This window comes from Cryptomeria japonica, chromosome 7, assembly GCF_030272615.1.
Source record: "Cryptomeria japonica chromosome 7, Sugi_1.0, whole genome shotgun sequence".
In the NCBI taxonomy this organism is placed as follows: Eukaryota; Viridiplantae; Streptophyta; class Pinopsida; order Cupressales; family Cupressaceae; genus Cryptomeria; species Cryptomeria japonica.
Window position 1 is genome coordinate 568,737,721 of NC_081411.1, and position 18,969 is coordinate 568,756,689.

Here is an 18,969-nt window from a genome sequence, read left to right on the forward strand (position 1 = left end):
TGGACTCATCAATGTCGGCGCCACATTTCAGAGAGCTATGGATATCACTTTCAAGGACCTGATAGGGAAATGCATCATCATATACATGGATGATATCACAGTCTTCTCCAGGAAAAGGGAAGATCATGTGGATGATTTAAGAAAGGTTTTCCAAAGATGTAGAAGATATAGTGTTTCCCTCAATCCTTAAAAATGCATATTTGGAGTGACAGAAGGAAAGTTGCTAGGTCATGTCATATTAGAGAAGGGTATTTCCATTGAGTTTGCAGTGTAAAAGAGATGTGCTTTAGCCATTTTGTGCCACCAAACTTCAAACAAGGGCATCAAAGACCCCTCAAGAACATAAGCAAAGGATTGCAACATAAGATCTCTGTGTTTAAGAGGAATCAAACAGAAACAAAGTGTGAAGCTGTGTTGCAGACCAAACCTCAATGTTTGCTTGAGAAATAACCTCATTCTATAAGCCTTGCCGAAGTTCATGCTTTTCTTGAGAAAAGTTTGGAGTAGTTTTCCAAACCTTTGGCATTCCAAAATACCTGAAAACACCGAAGTTTTGGCCGAGGTTAACCAGTTCATAAGCAAAGTTCGGTATTTTCTAATGTTTTGGCATTCAAACCCCTTGAAAAGGCCGAGTTTCATGCATGACTGTCCAAACTTCAGTAGGGGTCAAACATTGTTTCAGTGACCCTTCCAAGGCCCAATTTTCTTGGTTTGTGCTAGAATTCAGTGCTGTTCCTAATACTCACTCAAATGTCAAGGTTTATTACCAAGTTTGCTGCTCAAAGTTGGATTTTTCAGTCACCAAAGGTGAGATTGAGGGCATCAAGGACCTTTGTAGAACACAGATTTACTACTGAGAGTGGTGGGGAAGGCGGAGGGGTGGAGAGGGGAATGTCAAGGTTTATTCCCAAGTTTGCTGCTCAAAGTTGGATTTTGCAGTCACAAAAGGTGAGATTGAGGGCATCAAAGACCTTTGTAGAACACAGGTTTACTACTGAGAGTGGGGGGTGAATCAATACTAAATGAAACTTAAAACTTTTTGATCAATTAAATCCTTTTGTAAAATTGCTTTTAAACTGAAACTGAAATAACAATGCAAAGCAATCACACAAGGAACAACTGTACAAGATTTGGCGTGGAAACCCAAGATGGGAAAAACCACAGTGAGTAACGCTGCTAGGATCTACTGTCCTAATCCAGCCTCACAATTAAAATCAAATACAATCTTTAACAGCACCAACCCTAAGGAGTCACCAAACCCCTAACTTAAGAGCACCAACTCTTTCAACACCCTAACTCCACAATCTGAGCAGAAACTCAGAATCCTTATGGCACCAACCAAAAGGATATTACAAATAAAACTTATTATCTCTGATTTTGAATCTGCAATCCATGATATTACAACTTTAAAGATACACAAAGTTTACAATGTGTTACAATCTGAATGATATTATTTTTCAAAAATATGGTTCTGATTCACACACCACAAATAGTTATAACTTGCAATTAAGTGTGTATATTCTGAAAATATAAACATACTAAAAACCAGTAACTAATTTGTGTATCAAATATCTCCAAGTATCGCCAAGATAATATTCTGTAAAAGATATTGAAGGTCTCTGTATATTTGCTAAGTTATATTCTGAAAATGATACTCAAAAACTCTGAATCTCTGCAACTCAAAATCAGAAAGAGATTAAGATCTGGAAATTATCATCCACCTTCAGTAGCCCTGTCTCAAATCACTTAGATAAAATGTCAATCTGCAGTTTAATATACTGTCATTGTCATAATAAATATCTCATCATAAATCTGAGTCAAGACAAAAGAAACAATTTGAAATCTTATTGTGTTACTGTCTTATCAATAAGATCTGCAGAACATGAAGAACTGTACCACTCTCACTTGCATCATATTCACTCCATTTCAGGCCTTCCAAACGATAATCCTTCATTGTATCATGTCGCTGACACTTTCAAATGTTTTCAGAGAAAACGTATTGTATTTTTCTCCAACATAATACACAAAGATAGCCAAAGAATCACTTCCAAACAGTCTGCCCAAAAGCACTTTAAAACAATGTCCAGAAACGATGGTTAAGAATAAGTTACATGTGGTTGAAAGAACTACCTACAGTAGTTACAACAACATCAAAACCAACTTTGTCTTCTTTTACTCCTAAGAGCATATATTATAATGAAGTTTATTGTATTTGTTTTAAAACAAAGATACGTGGGACAACTAAACATTGATGCAAAGATTAGTTGTAACTTAGTTACAACTACCATGTGGTTACAAAGCCAAAACCATCAACTCCAGTATATTAAATGAAACTGCCACCACTTCACATAAACATTATCATCCACAAAACTCCACGTATCCATTCTTTCAGACCCTCAACCAATATATGTATTCATTCAATCTCTTAACCAATATGAGAAAAAGACAGCGCAAATCTGAGCACAGCAAACACAGAGAATGGTAGAATGGTAAAGATTTAGTACTAATCTCCCTAATAACAGCATGAACGGATTTTTTGTGTAAATTTCTGATTTTCATCAAACTGTGGTTGCAGGGTCATCAATGCAAACTGTACATGCAGGGGTGACATCAATGACAAACATGCCAACAACCTTTCCCTAACAAATGAAATGGCATTCCAAAATTAGTGTGGATTGAAGCTCAAAATCAGTAGTCTTCATCACCATGGAACTTCCCCATGCCAAGTTTGATCCTTCGATCACTTACTCAAAGCCCAAAGACCCTTGTAGATGCAATTGTAAAGTAATGTTCAAATCCTTCGAAAATATGAGTGAATAGTGAAATAATGATTGACCTTTGACCTGTGTGCTCATGCAGGATGGAGGACTCAAAGGAGCTCATGTGGGGATGCTTGGGACAAACAGGACTCTACGACAGTACCCACCAGAGGGTTCCTAAGATAAAGCCATAAGAAGAATGCCATGCCAGCACCCTGAAGGTGTTAGTGAGCAGACCCAAGGACAAAGTAAGAAGGGTTGGATGAACAAGGACCCCTACCACCATCGGCATGCCAACAAGTTGAAAGCCAGTGCATGGGATTGAAGGAAGGATCACAAAACACACAGAATGCTATAGGCATTTAGAGACAGAAAAGGAACAACTAGAGATAACAGAAAATAAATTTATTGTAAATGCAATTGCTTTATTGTAGATGACTACTTGTAGGCCCGACTTAATGCAATTCAAAAGGGGGTCATAAGTTAGTTATTTCCTAGCTACCAAATTCACCTTTTTGTGCCTCGAGCCCCATGCAATTTTGTCTTCTAGTACGATTAATTGAAAACAATTGAAGGTAGCTGAAAAGGTGGTTGATGGTTGTGGAGATCATTAACCAAAAAGCTCCTTTTGTTTGTTTAAAAATACACAAAATTATATAAGGCGAATTTTATCCAAATTTTTTTTTTCGAATTTTTCCCTTGTTGAATTTTATCCGAATTTCATGGTTGTCGAATTCGAATTCGAATTCGAACCTTGTTTCTGTTGTCAAAGCAGCTAGATAATGCTACGAAGTTTCACCCATTTCCACCTGTTACAGTCATAAACAGATTCCTATTTATTCATAAATTGTTGAATTTGGTTTCGATTATTTATTTGGAGTAAAAATACATCAGTGCAGCAATCCCACATATCTCACGTACATCTCAAACAGAAATATCTCATTAATGCAAATTGCAAACAGTTTTAATAAAATGTTCATGGAAAGAAAGCATTGAATTTTGGTGAAAATTTAGGGAGAGATTTTAAATTGATGCTTAAATTGTGAGCTCAATACCTTTGCTACCACAAGGGATGGAAAATATGAAATTTAAAGATGAATAGACTGATTTATCCATTTAAAAGTATATAAATGTGAAACGGCTTGTGTACATCTTGTGACCTTTTCACACATCGCCCCATTGCAAACGGGGGCCCCCCTCTTTCTCGCTTTCCACGTTGGTTAGTTTAGGGTTTTGGCAACATAGTGGGCAATTTTGAGTTCCCATGCCCGAGTCTCGGAATTTTGATCATGCCTAATTGTCATTTAGGGTTTTTGAAGTTATAAGATCAAGTGCGTAAAAGTTCAAAGTTTAAATGATCCTAATTTTGTCTAAGTGTAAGACCTTTTGAGCATAAACATGTTTTTGAATGTGCTCGTCGATGATATTGAAGTGCCTAGGTGTTTTAGGACCTTTAGGAGTTGTTTTCTCGCTCTTGTGAGGTTATTCAAGTTGATTTTGCAATTTATCCAGATAGGTTTCCTTTTGTTTCGCTCAAATTTTGGTGAATTCGCGCAAGTCTCGATGCGTTTTATTGAAAATTCTAAGTATCCAAATGATTTTGGGTGGTTAAATGATCAAACTCCTGATGAAAATCCGTGTTCTAAGGGTCAACATGTCAAAATTCCTGATGGGATGTACTTTTCCCCCACGTTTCCAATGACCCATGATTTTCCCCCACTCAAAATCCTGATGGGAGAAGAATTTCCAATGGATTTCTAGTGGACCTTTTTTTCCCCCATTCAGATTCATGATGTAAGGCAATTTTCCACCAGGAGGCAAAAATTTGACTAAGTGTTGGGAAATCCTCTTGATGACCCACGTTTTTCCACCAGGACTGCGGATGACTTTAATGTGGATACAACTCGTGATCCTGATGATGATCGATTTTCCACCAAGCCCAATAATAATCAAATTTTAAGGATTTCAATGCGGATAATCATTCCTGATGAGGGGCGAATTTCCCCAAGTGATTGTTTTGACAAAATTTGATCCGGATGACTATCCAAATTGGGGGCGATTTTCCCCCAAAGTGATTTTTGAGCTAAATGATGAAATTCAAGTTGGAATTCTCATTCCAATAAGGGGCGATTTTCCCCCAAATGGAATTTTAGTTATTTTAATTAGTTTTTCATTGGGATTTTTATCCCAATATGGGGCAATTTTCCCCCAGGAGGGCAAAATGATTTAAATTTTGAAATTTTTTAATAAGTCAGCCCCAAATTTAATTATTTTTGTGACTAACGATTATTTAAAAATCAAAAAAAATTAACAAATGATTTGCAATAAATATTAAATGATTTACACCTTCTAGAAGCAAATCGAATTTCCCCAGGCAAGTATAAAGAGCAAAGTTTTATCCCATATTGCTTGTGTGGTGAAAACTTAGTGTGAAAACATGTTTAAAGAGAGGAGACCAGCAATATAATAATAATATATTTGCTGAGTGTGATTGCTAAGTTGCTGGTTTGGGAGAATTTCTCCAGCTGGGCGACTTTTCTCAAGTGTCAACTTGACACCATTGAAGCTGAAAGTGTGCTTTGTTGATTATTTTCTGCATATTCAGACCTAGGTGATATTTTTAGAGGCCCATTGGAGTGAGTATGGAGAGCATTTTTCAGACTTGGGTGATTTTCGTTGGCAAGTCAAATTCCTCCATTTTTTGCTGATTTTCCTCCATGTTGGGTGGTGCCATTGCTTGAGGATTCGCTGTGATTGTCTTCAGACCTGATTTTTCACCATTGCTGGAACTTATTTTACCTTCATTGTTGGCTAGAAGTTCCATTTTCAGACTTAGTTTTCATTTCCCAGCAACTTCCACCTAAGGTGATTTTGATTGGAGGTGATTTTGAGGACATTTTAGTGCATTTTCAGAGGTTTCTATTGCTGTTGCAGGTCTAAATCACCATTATTGCAGGTTGTCCTCAGAAAATTTTCCATTTCCAGCCACTTCCCAACTTTGGCAATTTCACTTGGAGGGCATTTTTGGGTCATTTTCTGGGTTTATCATCATAATTCAAGGTACTGGTAAGTCTGAAACTTCAATTTTCAGACTTGTCTTCAAACTGAAATTTCATTTCCAGCCCTCCATTCATGCCCAAATTTGTCTTTTTTCGCCTTGGGAAAATTGTTTTCATCAAATATTTGCATTTTAAGTGGCTGCAGCATGATTTTAGTGACTGATTTTAAGTGTTGCAGGTTGTCTTCAGAGTTACTGGAAGCCATTTGAGAGCTCAGAAGGGTGTCTTCAGACATTTTTTGAGTGAAAATCAGAACTTTCACACCCTTCATAGTTCATTTCCGGATTTGGTATACTCCTATGACCTATATTTTCAAGGAATTTTCTGAGTATGCTAGACTTAGTTAAGTCTGAAAATGATAATTTTTGAGAGTTTAATGAGGGTTTTGACCCTATTCTTATCACATTTATGTTCTATTTTCAGAATTCGTTAGGAATTTAGATATAATCTCTGATTTCCATCCCTAAAAATTGTCTAAATCATCAGAAATCAGAACTTATTCAATTCTGAAAAAAAATATCATTAACGTTATTGACTTCCAACTTCGTGCAAATGCAATGTCGAAGTCCGGAATTAGCATTCGGAAGGAACAACAAAAGATAGTTGAGAGTGGATTCTATCCCAAATCCAAGATATCATCCAGATGGAAGGAGATTACAGACACGAACATGCATTTCCTGAACATGGACTAGATGCGGCAGCAGATGTTCGGGATTGGAAATCAGATTCCTTCTCCTACTTATGCAAACATCATGAGGAGTGGTATCTACCAGGTCGCTGAATTTCCACAGTCCATAAAGTGCAGCAAGCTAGTCCTGGAGTGGGCAAAATGTTATGATCCCCGCTCCCGAATGATCAAGACTCCCAAAGGGGTCACCATTGCTTTCCTTGCTGAGGATGCGATTGCTGAGGTGTTCGGAATTCCACGTGGGGCAAACATGAAAAACAAGACAAAAGATGAGTATGAAGCGAAGTATAAATTGAAGATGGATGCGTGCAAAAACCATAGTAAACAAGGAATGGATGATCAAACCTAGGGCTCATCATTCCAAGGCTCCCAAGACACTCATGTGCACAGATTTGAAAGAGGAATATAGTGACTTGGTATTCCTATTGAATCAAGTGATAGGAATGTCACAAGGTGCATTATATCATGGATGGATGTACTATTTTATCCAGGATTGTCTGAAGGGAACATTGATCAATTGATCAAAAATCATAAGCGACAATTGTTTGCCCTCTCGGGTAAACGGTTAAATGCAGAAAGTAAATGCACAGAACATAATGGAAATATATTAAATAACCAGCCTCTGTATTAATTCCACAGTCCATGTACAATAAGTGCTCATAACATTACATCTAGCACCACTAACATGATCCTTTCGAAGAGAAGGTACACAATATATAATACCCGAAGGGGTGCAACACAACCGTCGCGACTCCAACTACCTACCCGTCGGCCAACTAACTGACCGCCGTAACTCATTATTACCGACGACAACATAAACATAATATAACAACATAACATAATGATTATTCCCGTCAACATCATCCCCCCCAAGAAAAGAAGTCGACTCCGACGACTTAATACAAAATAGAGATAAACGGCAGGAACTACTGACGCCAGTCGGCCCGGATCTTATACACTTGCTGCGTCCTCGCCTGAAAACCCTTTTCTGCTACCATCCGATGCTCAAGTGAGGAATTCACCAATATTGCTTCCTTTGCCATCACAGTCCTCCTGTGCCTAACCCAAACTTGTCTGCAAAACACGTTTTTCAGTCTCAGGTTCCACCAACTGCTACTCAAATGATACTGTCTCCCTAGCCAATTTGTTCTCGATAGCCACCCGTGCTGCTCTCCTGGCATCCAACTCCTGGGTACGCTGAACTAAGTCTCACGTGACTATTGCCTCCAACCTGGTGGTCAACTCCTCCCGAGCCCTCTATACATCCACCAAGGCAACCTCACGTCCAGCCGAGACATACTCCGAGTTCCTCAAAGCGTACCTATCCTGCCTGGAGGTGGCCACAATCCGCTGGCACAAATGCTAGGAGACACCTCAAATCCTCCATCACACTCCCCAAAGCCTAAAAACTGAACTGAATAACTCCCTGGTGTCATACAACTGCGCGGACCTGCAATGCCTTCCCTCAAACTCTGTTTGTTCCCAACCTCCAAATCCGTCTCCCTCTATGGCTTATGTCTTCCCTGCCAAGGCTTAGCTGCAGGCTTCTTTCTCACAATACGGACAACCACAACACTTCCCGTGGTCTTCTGTAGCTCAAAATAAACTGGGGGTCTGGGGGCAACGCCCCCAGCGGGGTCGAGGGGCAGCGCCCCTCGCGGGGTCCTGGGGCAGCACCCCAGGTGCGCACAGTACAGGGCGGGGTCGAGGGGCAGTGCCCCCGCCGCCAACACCAATTTACAACATTCAGAACCCCACGAAAGTCCATGGCGCGCCATCATTTCTGTGATATTTTAAGATGCCAAAAACCCTTCTTTTCCACTCTGAATTTCCAGTGTCCTGGCTTCAAACTCCAGCGAATCATTTTAAATCTGGTCGTCGTCGTTTTTTTTTTGTTTTTTTTTTTAGGCACTGTAATGTCCCCGATGGCACCCCGGCCATACAACCTCCCTGTACGGTCAACAACAGCACTGGCACCTCCAATCGTGCGGCCACCTTCCCGTGCGGTCGACACCCTTCTTATCGTACGGACACACCTCCGGTCAACAATATCCTTTCGAAGAAAAGGTACACAATATATAATACCCGAAGGGGTGCGACACAACCGTCGCGACTCCAACTACCTACCCGTCAGCCAACTAACTGACCGCCGTAACTCATTATTCCCGTCAACAACAATCTGGATTTTCAGCTAAGGAATGTGGAGAAATCTAAATCATTTGCCATGACTTCCTACCTTGTGTATATACTTGTGCAATTTTTCACTTACAAAGGATTAATATGCAGAGGTGAAGTCGGGAATGCACAAGGGCAGTACCAGAGTTATGAATGCTATCCACAGTTGAACATGTATAGAATTGAAGATTATAAGAGAGTGAATGATGCATTCACTATGCACATTACAAGGATGTTGCAGGGCGGAATCCACAAGGGGTTGTCCAAGGAGGCAACAGAGTTGATTGAACAGTATGGATCATGGTACATAAAGTTTCCCACTTTCATATACCTATGGATTCATGGATTTCAATCCGAACCTTATAGGCTTCCTAGGTATCCTACAGACAGAATGTTATTACTTGAGGTGGTGAGACAGCTTCTAGAATATGATTCCATCCAAAAGGACAAACACAGAACTAGGATGACATTTCCTATTTCAGAAGGGAAGACATTAGAGGTTTGTCACTTCGCCGTTGCAGCTAACATAGTGATTGAGGAACTTGCATTCTATTGCCTTGCGACATACAAGAAGAGAGAAAAGTTTGATCCGCATAAGAAAGTTGGAAGGATCAGGGGAGAAGTTCGTACACAAGGTGGACGTAAAAGATTATTGGGCCAACCTGATGGACGAACGAGCAGTGAAAAGAAGAATGTGGTCCAGAATGTTCGTGGATTTCATGAGGAAGTGTGAATTTTTCCGCATTCCTAATCAGATATTGGATGACAAGGATCATACGCATCCACAATATGAGAATGAAATGAAGAAGGCGATTCTATTGCCTAATTGGTCAGAACAAGAAGTGACATATTTGAGTGTATTGATGAGAGAAGTCTTGAGTTTCTCCCAAGGATGGGTAGACAATCAAATGAACAAGTTAGTTGATATGGGTGTTATCTTCACATATGAAAAGATGAAACGGGAGGAATCCTCTTCCAAAGATGATCAAAGGACTATCAGCGATGTAAGGATTCATGCGGATGAGGAGAGTCAAGCACCCAAGCGAAGGAAGAACACACCAAGAGAAGTCAAGGCTAGAGGGAAGAAGATTGAGGAGCTTAAGAAGAAGCAAAAGTTTATCATTCCTTCGCCTATCATTCCTTCACCTCCCCTCAATGTCTCATCAATCAAGGAGATTGAAGTGTCGGAACAGAACAAGGAGTTTGAACAATGTTCCAACATGGTGATATTACCCGAGAGTGTTCAAGACTTGTATGCCACAGCTATATCTGCTCCACCTAATGAAAATGATGATCAATCGGGATCTCCTGTTGTCCTTTTGGAGGTTAGTTTGGGGAAGAACGTATATGATTTGACTAAGGATAATCTTGATGATGATGATGATGATGTTATCTCGGCATTGAGGGAACTTGATCGAGAGATGTGTCTTAATGATGGTATGGAGATGGCCGCTATTCCTAATTGGCTGATGAGGAGTATGGAGAAAAGTAAGAAGATGGTAGAGGCATAGCCAATTGATAACATTGATGACTACTTACCCAGGAGCAACAAGGAAAAATAACCAAAGAAGGCTGAGATTTTATCACGTATAACTAGAGATAAGACAACAATGCAAATTGCACAGGTGGTTGTTCCTATTGGAGATGTGACAAAAGATGTTGCTGCTCCCATGGATTTTCAAATTACTTCAATTGCCCTTGGCCGTATTACAAAAGAGCAGGAATTCCAAGAACTTAGTGACACAATTCGAGTGATCAGTGCGAGAGTAGACAAGGAAATGGAGAAGAAAGAGAAAAATAAGGAAGAAAATATCAGACTTGGAGAGTACATAGCAAGGATAAGGCGTGAGAATCCCACCCTTATTTCCCATATTGCAGTTGATTGTGGACTACATGCAAATTATGAGGTAGCGAGAGATACACTCGGAATTGGAGAAATGGATTGAAGATACGAAGAAACAGGCACATGATTTCCTTACTTTGTCCAAGCTTTTGATAGGCCAACAACCATCATATTCAAGATACAGTATCTAGAGGGAGTTTGTGAGGAATTCTGACCTATTTAGGAGAAGACTATTCCACGCCTAATAGTATTGAATAGAATTCCTATGTCCGCATTGATCAGGGAGAATATTGTGCATGATGGAGACAGATACGATTTCCTTGGTTGGTATTTTTCATTAACCATGAAGAAATCTACTTATGAGCACGCACAAAAGAATTGTGCAGACATGGAAGGATCAATTCATGAGATCCGGTCGAAGATCCTCGCCTCAATTGAGGACTTATTGGTAGTGGATGTTAGCAAAGCCATTGGTTTCCACTTAGCAGAATTGAGAGACAAGATGAAGTTCATGTACTTCAATCAGTTGGACTCTTTGAAGAAGAGAATGATGGATGACTTAGTTTCTTTGTTGATTCATGTCCTCAATTCACATAAGCTCATGCCAGATTGGGAGAACACCTTGGATGCTTGCTCGGATGTGTTGAATGTGATTGATTTGCAATAGGATGCCTTACCTAGCATTTCCACAGAGGAATTAGATTTTGTATTAGCTAGATTCTTGGAACATGCTGTGAGAGAAAGAGATGCAGGACAGAATCTTCTAGGTGTCTTTCTATTGGGCCATATGTTGGTGGCTCCATTTTTTATGTAAACCCTAATTAGGGCAACTCTAGGGCTTTGTTGGCATGATCTTGGCCCTTGACTTTGATTGAATCTTGGCCATCCGTTTTGTTTGAGACTCTATATAAACCTCATTGCCTCTCATTTGTAAGGGAGAGATTTTTTAGAATTGTTGGTAGATGCTACAGATTTGAATACAAATCATTGTTCAAATTGATGGTGATTTTTGTTTAGGTGTTGTCTTGCATTCAAGATTCTCAATTCCTCAAGTTAGATTAGAATTTGCTTTCAAGTGTGGTTAGATTAAATGAAAGAATTTGTTGAATGTATTTGTGTGGAATCCATGAATCCATACCACTAGCTTCTTGTTGATTGTAAGTGTGTCGTGCGTGGTCAACTGGAGTTTATATAAGCTTAACTTCAATTATTATACATCCATTGTTATGCATTAACTTCAATGGTATCAATGTTTGATGGTAGTAACTTGAAGATCTATAACATACACCTTAGATGATTGCACTGAGCTTGCGTCTAGCTGTTCGACTTGATAGTGAGACCTTGTCTAGTTTGATTCCACTAAATTTGTTCATCGCTTCTTGCATTTTAGGCTTTAGAATAGAGTTCCTTGACCCTATTCCTTTTGCCCCTTTTTTTAAATTCTTGTTAGAATAGTATCAGGAGCTTCATTGTTAAATCCTAAGTTATCAGCACACCTATTCCACATTCATGATAAGCAAAGTTGATATGAACAATCGCGTAAATCCCCAAGTGAAAACAGCAATTCACATCGACCATTGAGTTACCCACTCGTCAAGACCTGACTGTAGAAACCTTTGAATCATTTTAGTTGATCTTACCATTAGCATCTAAGGTGATTTTGTTCAAGAGAGGGTAAAGTACTTTGGTATTTTATTCTGATGCTTGCATGTGCATAAAACACGCATCAACAGTACATCCAGATAAAAAAGAAAAAAAAGGTATTTAACATATAAAGACAAGGGTCCACAACAAATCACACAGGGCTTTATCCATAATACACCATGCTCATTTCATCTCACTACATTAAAAAAAGCAAATTCTTACTCATTCTATAAAACAAACTGTAATTATCACATCTCAGAAGATTTGAAACACTATACAATGAACACTTTTGATCCTTCTACAATAATAAAATATGTACTAAACATACAATTTTGTTAGATCTAGGATAATTTCTAAGAACAAAACTTATTCATTGCAAAATGAATAACCTGTGCACAGATTCTCGAGCCTTGTTTGACATTTGACCATGATAGTGACCTGCTTCTATGCCTGCAAGCTTTATAGACTCAAAAACCTGAAAATAAAGTACAATTCGTTTTAAATTCCTAAATTTTGAACTGAAATAACCATGTCAAGTTGTTAATGAATTCTAAAGAAATGCCTAAATTGAAGTCAACTATCAGTTTTAGAAAATTCACAAAAATAGGCAAGACATTCAATACGAAACCCCCACTCTATTACTGAAATCAAATAGACTGCTTTCACATATAATGGGGTGTGTCTGTAACATGACAAAATTAGTGGCATTAATTGCTATCGATTGTAGTCACATCATTTCCATGCACACCTCAAAATTGCTGTACGTACATTTTTAAATTCATTGTAGATTCCTAGATTTTGAACTGAAATAGCCATGTCAAGTTGTTAATGAATTCTAAAGAAATGCCTAAATTGAAGTCAACTATTAGTTTTAGAAAATTCAGAAAAATAGGCAAGCCATTCAACAAGAAACCCCCACTCTACTACTCAAATCAAATAGACTGCTTGGAAAAACAATGGTGTGCATCTGTAACATGGAATAATTAGTGACATTAATTGCTATTGATCTAGTCACATCATTTTCATGCACACCTCAAAATTGCTCTATGCACTTTTCTTTTTTTACAAGGACTTGTAGAAGCATTAAGATCTTAAAATTGAAAATATGGTGTTGCAGATTGAATTTTCTTGTCAATACATGTGTCGTCAGTCATTTCTGCATTCCCTTTCCTCTTAGAGATTCCTATCTACCTGAAAACTGTGCCTACTGTTCATCCCCAGATTGCCCTCATGCATTGACTGAACCTTCCGAGCTCTTAGCATATTAAACTAAACCTCACCAACAATACCATCTATGGTTGATGATGTTCAAATTTGCTGTTTATCACATGGGATGACTGATTTCAATATATATGGACAATGATGTCATCAATTTATAATTTCAAAATTTGAGATTGAACCACTGACACAAACTTGAAATGTAGGTTATATATATATATATATATATATATATAAGTGCAAACTCCTATGTTGTAATTCCAAACTGCTGACATCACTGTCCATAGATATTGAAAATAACAAAAAATATTCATTATATGCACAAAATGTCCATAATTAAGTACAAAAACATAGCTGATGATTGACAAATCAATATCAATTGTCAAACATTAACGTTAATTTTGATGGTTTCCATTGGCACAACATCATTTCACTCACGATGCAGAGATTAATTGTGTTTTACAACCTGTCAATAGAAATGACTAACCCCTTATGGTTGAAAGTAAAATCGTATCTGAAAGGGTTAACAGCAACAGATTTTGACAGTTCATTTACAGATGCCATACCCAAAAGTTTATTACAGCGATCCTATAAACCAATTTGCCATTATTGCAGACTAACCATATTAGTCCTCTATCTTATGGCTAAGCATTGAATGGATGCCAAAAGAAAAATAACTAAATAGATCAGCAAGCAGCCTATGCTTTCCTAGCTTAACATAACCGTGGGAGTTGCAAAGATCCACAAACAAGAACGTTAACGCAACCTCAAATTTGTTTCTTTCATACCTTTAGCAAGGCATAACTTGAACAAGGGGCAGGACCCTAGGCAAACCCAGGCAGAACCTAGACCAAGATCACAATCTGGTCCAAACCAATTTTGCTTCAGCCAAGATTTCCACAGAACCCAGTAACATAGATATAAAATTAACCTTTACCATTTTGAAAACAATAATTAGATACGTTATCTATTTTGTGCTTCCAAATAAACAAATTTATCTAGGCAATTTTATAGTTTTAAAGCTAAAAAAACATCACAAAGAAACACAAACTTAAGATAAAAGCTTGGAGATTCAAATAGGAAATGCACTCGCAATGCATATCAAGTAGTACTAGTTCTCTATGATGGTCAATAGTGTTTTCATCATCTCCACCTACGATGATCTGTTCATAAGATTCAAGCTCAGATGGATATTAATGTGACAAAAACGTAGCCCATAGTAGGTATATCTTTTCCCTATACCCTTCATTTTGCAAATTCTACTATGAATTTTATGTGCTTTGATCATATTGCATGCTTATTACAAATTTACTTTACCTATTGTCTCACTTTATATTATCATTGCCTTTTGTATTTTCCTTTTGGGTGTAGACTAATAGAAGCATCTGATCATTTCCTATTTCATCATATTGATTTACTTATATCCATATCTTAGTGCATACATTATTGGCGAGCACAGTGTGCAACTTGCCGAATCTTTTGCTTTGTTTTTCCTTCACTCATATTCATCATCTTAATTTCACCTCCTTAGATCTAATTCTTTAGTTTTATTTTTCCAAAACATATCTCCCTTTAAAGAATTCTTAATGAATCGTACTCCTAAGATCCTTCAGTATTATTCTTCCAATTCACTTGGATATGAGTTTTAAGGCTTGTGTGTTTTACATCCCTTATAGGCTATACTCCCTACTGCAATCCATGAGATGGACAACTTGCCGAAAACTCGGCGAGTTTTTGGGCCAGGCGAGTAGATTTGACTTCTACAAGCCCCAAAAACTGACCGAGTTACTCGGAGTCCACGTTAAAAACCTGCTCGCCTATTCTTCATAGCAAAAAACGGCAGAAAGACAAATGCATTTTGTGTTTCTTGATTGGGTTTTGGGCTGAGAAGGGGCAAGTTGACTTGGAGTAATTTGCAAGGTGATTTGGAGTGATTTTTGAGTGATTCCAAGTGGGTTTGAAGGGGATTTGAAGGGGATTTGAAGGGGATTTTCAAGAAAAATCAGATTCCCAAGTTAGTTTTTTTATTTTTTTTCTATGCTTTTTTAAAACAATTTGTTTATTTTTTGTTGCATTTAGATGGATTAGAAATAATTCCTGGGTAGTCTAAATCCTTTCCAAGTTATTTAAAAAAGATTTAACACTAGATTTGACAAGTTTTGTTGAATTTTTTTAAAAAAATTTGAAGAGTCTAGTTTTCAAAAAAACAAATCAAACCCTAATTTTTTTTTTTAACAAACTTTGAATGATGTCTAAATTTATTTAAACTAATGTAGATAGTTTGCTAAATTGTTTAACTAAAATGTTAATTTTTTTTTTCACTTTGTATGTGTAGGTTAAGTAAGCATTAATCATGGCAAGGGAGCAATGGCCACTAGATCCATGCCATCTAGATATATAGGCACCCGCCCTAGAGATGCTAGAGATGGGGCATGGAGGTATGCCTATGAGGGACCTGATCTTGGGTCAGTTATATGCAAAAAGTGTGAGAAAATACTTCATGGAGGCATCAACCGCCTCAAATACCACCTTGCAGGAATAGACAAGCATGATGCTAGAGCATGGCCTAGGACCAATGAAGAAATAAAAAAGACAAATGAATGCCCTACTTGCAGTTGGGGAAGAGAAGAAATTGCAAAGGGAGAGGGCAAAGCTAGCCATGAGATCAGCCATAGCTGAATCTCAAGATGTTTCTATTGACATTGAAGAGGAACAAAAAGCACTTGAGGGCACAGTCGACTCTCAGCGTGGCCCACGTATCCGCAAACCCACCACCACCTCGCCCATCACTTCTCCTTCCTCTAGTAGAGTACTTGGCACTATTCCATTTCCATCATCACGATTACGGTCCATAGGTGATTATTTTGAGCCCAGGAACACACAGCACAACCATCATTAGAAGCCACTAGATGGAATAAGGAGGTACATGAGAAAACCGACATTGCAGCAGCTGATTTTTGGTACTTCAAAAACATTCCATTCAATGTGGCGAACAATCTTTATTGGCTCAATTTGGTGACTACTATAACAGTTTCAAGAAAGGGGTACAAGGCCCCTTCTCGCAAGGATTTGAGTGGGAGGTTAGTAAATTACTACATAGTCCACTGGATTTCATTTTTAATTATTTTTTAGATTTCTTGTTTATTAAATCAAGATTGTGTACCAAGGCCTAATTTCACTTTGCTCTTACAGGTTGCTCACAAATGCAGTTGCGAGGGCGAGAGAAGTGATGGAGGATCAAAAAATTGAATGGGCAAATTATGGCTGCACCATTCTTTCTGATGGGTGGACAGATGCCAAGAACCGCACCATCATCAATTTTTTGGTTGCTTGCACGGACAATGTAGTGTTCTTGAAATCTGTTCATGCCTCTAGCAAGGTGAAAAATGCAGAAACATTGGCTGGAATGTTGGAGCATGTCGTCATGGAGGTGGGGGTAGAGAATGTGGTGCAAATCATCACAGATAATGCAGCAACATATGTGTCAGCAGGTAAAATCCTTTTAAATTGTCACCTTTAGGCAATAGCAATATTTTCATTTGTTGTGGCTTTGTTTTACTTGGTTGCATATTTCTTAAGAATAAATTCTTCTTTTGCAGGAAGAATCCTCCAAGAGAGGCACCCCACTCTTTTTTGGACACTTTGTGTAGCACATGTCCTTGACCTTCTTTTGGAGGACATAGGAAAACTTGAGTGGGTGACTCCAGTTGTGGAAGATGCAAGGAGGATCACCAAATATATTTACAATCACCCTTGGGTCCTAAATTTGATGAGACAGCACACCCAAGGGAAAGATTTGGTGAGAGTTGGTGTCACAAGGTTTGCAACAATTTTCTTGATGTTGCAAAGCCTTCTTGCTGCATTGACTTCTTTGAAACAAATGTTTGTGAGTGGAGCATGGCTTAACTCACCTTATTCAAAGAAGCCTGAAGGAGAGGTTGTCGCATGCATAGTCTTCGACAGCCAATTTGCACAAAGGACTGCAGAGATTGTGAAGGTTGTTACTTCAAAACTTTAATTTTTCAATTTTAATTATTCTTGATTCAAGTCTCTCATTACTAATTTGTAACTTCATTATTTAATCTTTTTGTAATTTGTATTTTTCAATTGTAGGTGTCAAAGCCCTTGGTTCGAGTTTTTCGCTTGGTGGATCGGGATAATACCCCAATGGGATATCTTTATGAGGCCATGGATAGGGCCAAGGAGTCTATCAAAAATTACTACAAGGGGGATAGACTCAAATTTGATCCCATTTGGGAAATTGTTGATAGGAGGTGGAACAATCCGCTCCACCAACCCATTCATGTAGCAGGGTACTTTCTCAACCCTCATTTTAGCTTCGGAGGTTCTTACTCAGATCCGAATGGAGAGGTCATGGAGGGCCTCAGTACATGCATTGAGAGGATGGTACCCGATGTTGAGGAGAGAGACCTCATTGTGAGTGAGCTCCAAAATTATGAGGGAGGAAGGGGTAAGCTATTCTCTTCAGAGATGGCTAGGAGAGGAAGAACCACTCAAACCCCAAGTATAACATTTGCCATTTAGATTTTGGGATCTAAAATGATTGATAAATTATGTTTTCTCTTTTCTCTTTGCTTTCTAACTTTTCCATTTTATTTATTTTGCAAATGCTTGGTGGCAAAATTGGGGTGGAAACACCCCACATCTCAAACAATTTGACCTCAGAGTCTTGTCAGCCTTGCAGTTCATCCAATTGTGAGCGCAATTGGAGCTTGTTTGAAGCAATCCACACGAAGAAGAGGAGCAAGTTAGCGCAGAAACAGCTCAATGACCTTGTCTTCGTGCAATATAATCTTCGATTGTGCATAAGGAAGGTAGAGGAACTAGAAGGTGGTCCAATTGACTTGGATGATATAGATCCTTACAGTGATTGGACATCAAAGGAGCAGCCTCCATTGTTTTCTGACACTGACGTCACTGATTTGGAGAGGCAGGCTATGGAGGAGGAGCGGGGTGGATTTGGTTTCACATTGGATGACATTGAGGAGGAAGAGGATGAGGGTGAGGATTCATTGCCAGTGCCAGAAGAAGGTGGAGACATAGCTTCCTCCAGGATGGAGGATGAGCCAGCCATACCGAGCGAGGAGGCACAGTCATGCCCACAACAGACTTATAGGACTAGACCCTCTAGTTCTACCTCTCCCCAAGTTTTTGCTAGAGCTAGGAAGAGGAAGTTGTAATTGTAATTTGTAATGATGTATTTACATTTGGTTTTACAAAAACAATTTACTATATTGCTTTCAGGCTTCCCGCCATTAGCATTCCTCATGAGAATGCGATTTTGTAGACATTTTGCATTTAAATATATCTAGAATCAGCTTGTTTCTTTTGTGTTATCATTTATTGGCTCATTGGATGCATCTTCTCATTAAATTTTGCAAAAAAAGTGCATTTTTTATTAAATTTAAGCGTGTTTTTAAGTTGCCGAGTTTTTCCGAGTTTTTCTCGAGTTTTGTTCCCTGGGCCTTGGCGAGTCGAGCCGAGTTGCGAGTAGTCCAACTATGAATTTTAAAGCGTTGCCTCACTTGGGGGTATTGAGAGCAATTAATTCACCATAAGGGG

At 38.6% G+C, this 18,969-nt stretch overlaps 1 protein-coding gene across 2 annotated transcripts in view; it reads right to left on the reverse strand.

Annotated features, from left to right (window-relative positions):
* The window catches only part of LOC131036323 (uncharacterized), a 253,892-nt gene that overhangs the window by 79,241 nt on the left and 155,682 nt on the right, over positions 1-18,969 (reverse strand). For both annotated transcript variants that reach the window (XM_057968171.2, XM_059209411.1), the window contains one exon: positions 12,558-12,643. In XM_057968171.2, coding sequence (XP_057824154.2) covers positions 12,558-12,643 — 86 coding nt within the window. The remainder of the gene's footprint in view (positions 1-12,557; positions 12,644-18,969) is intronic.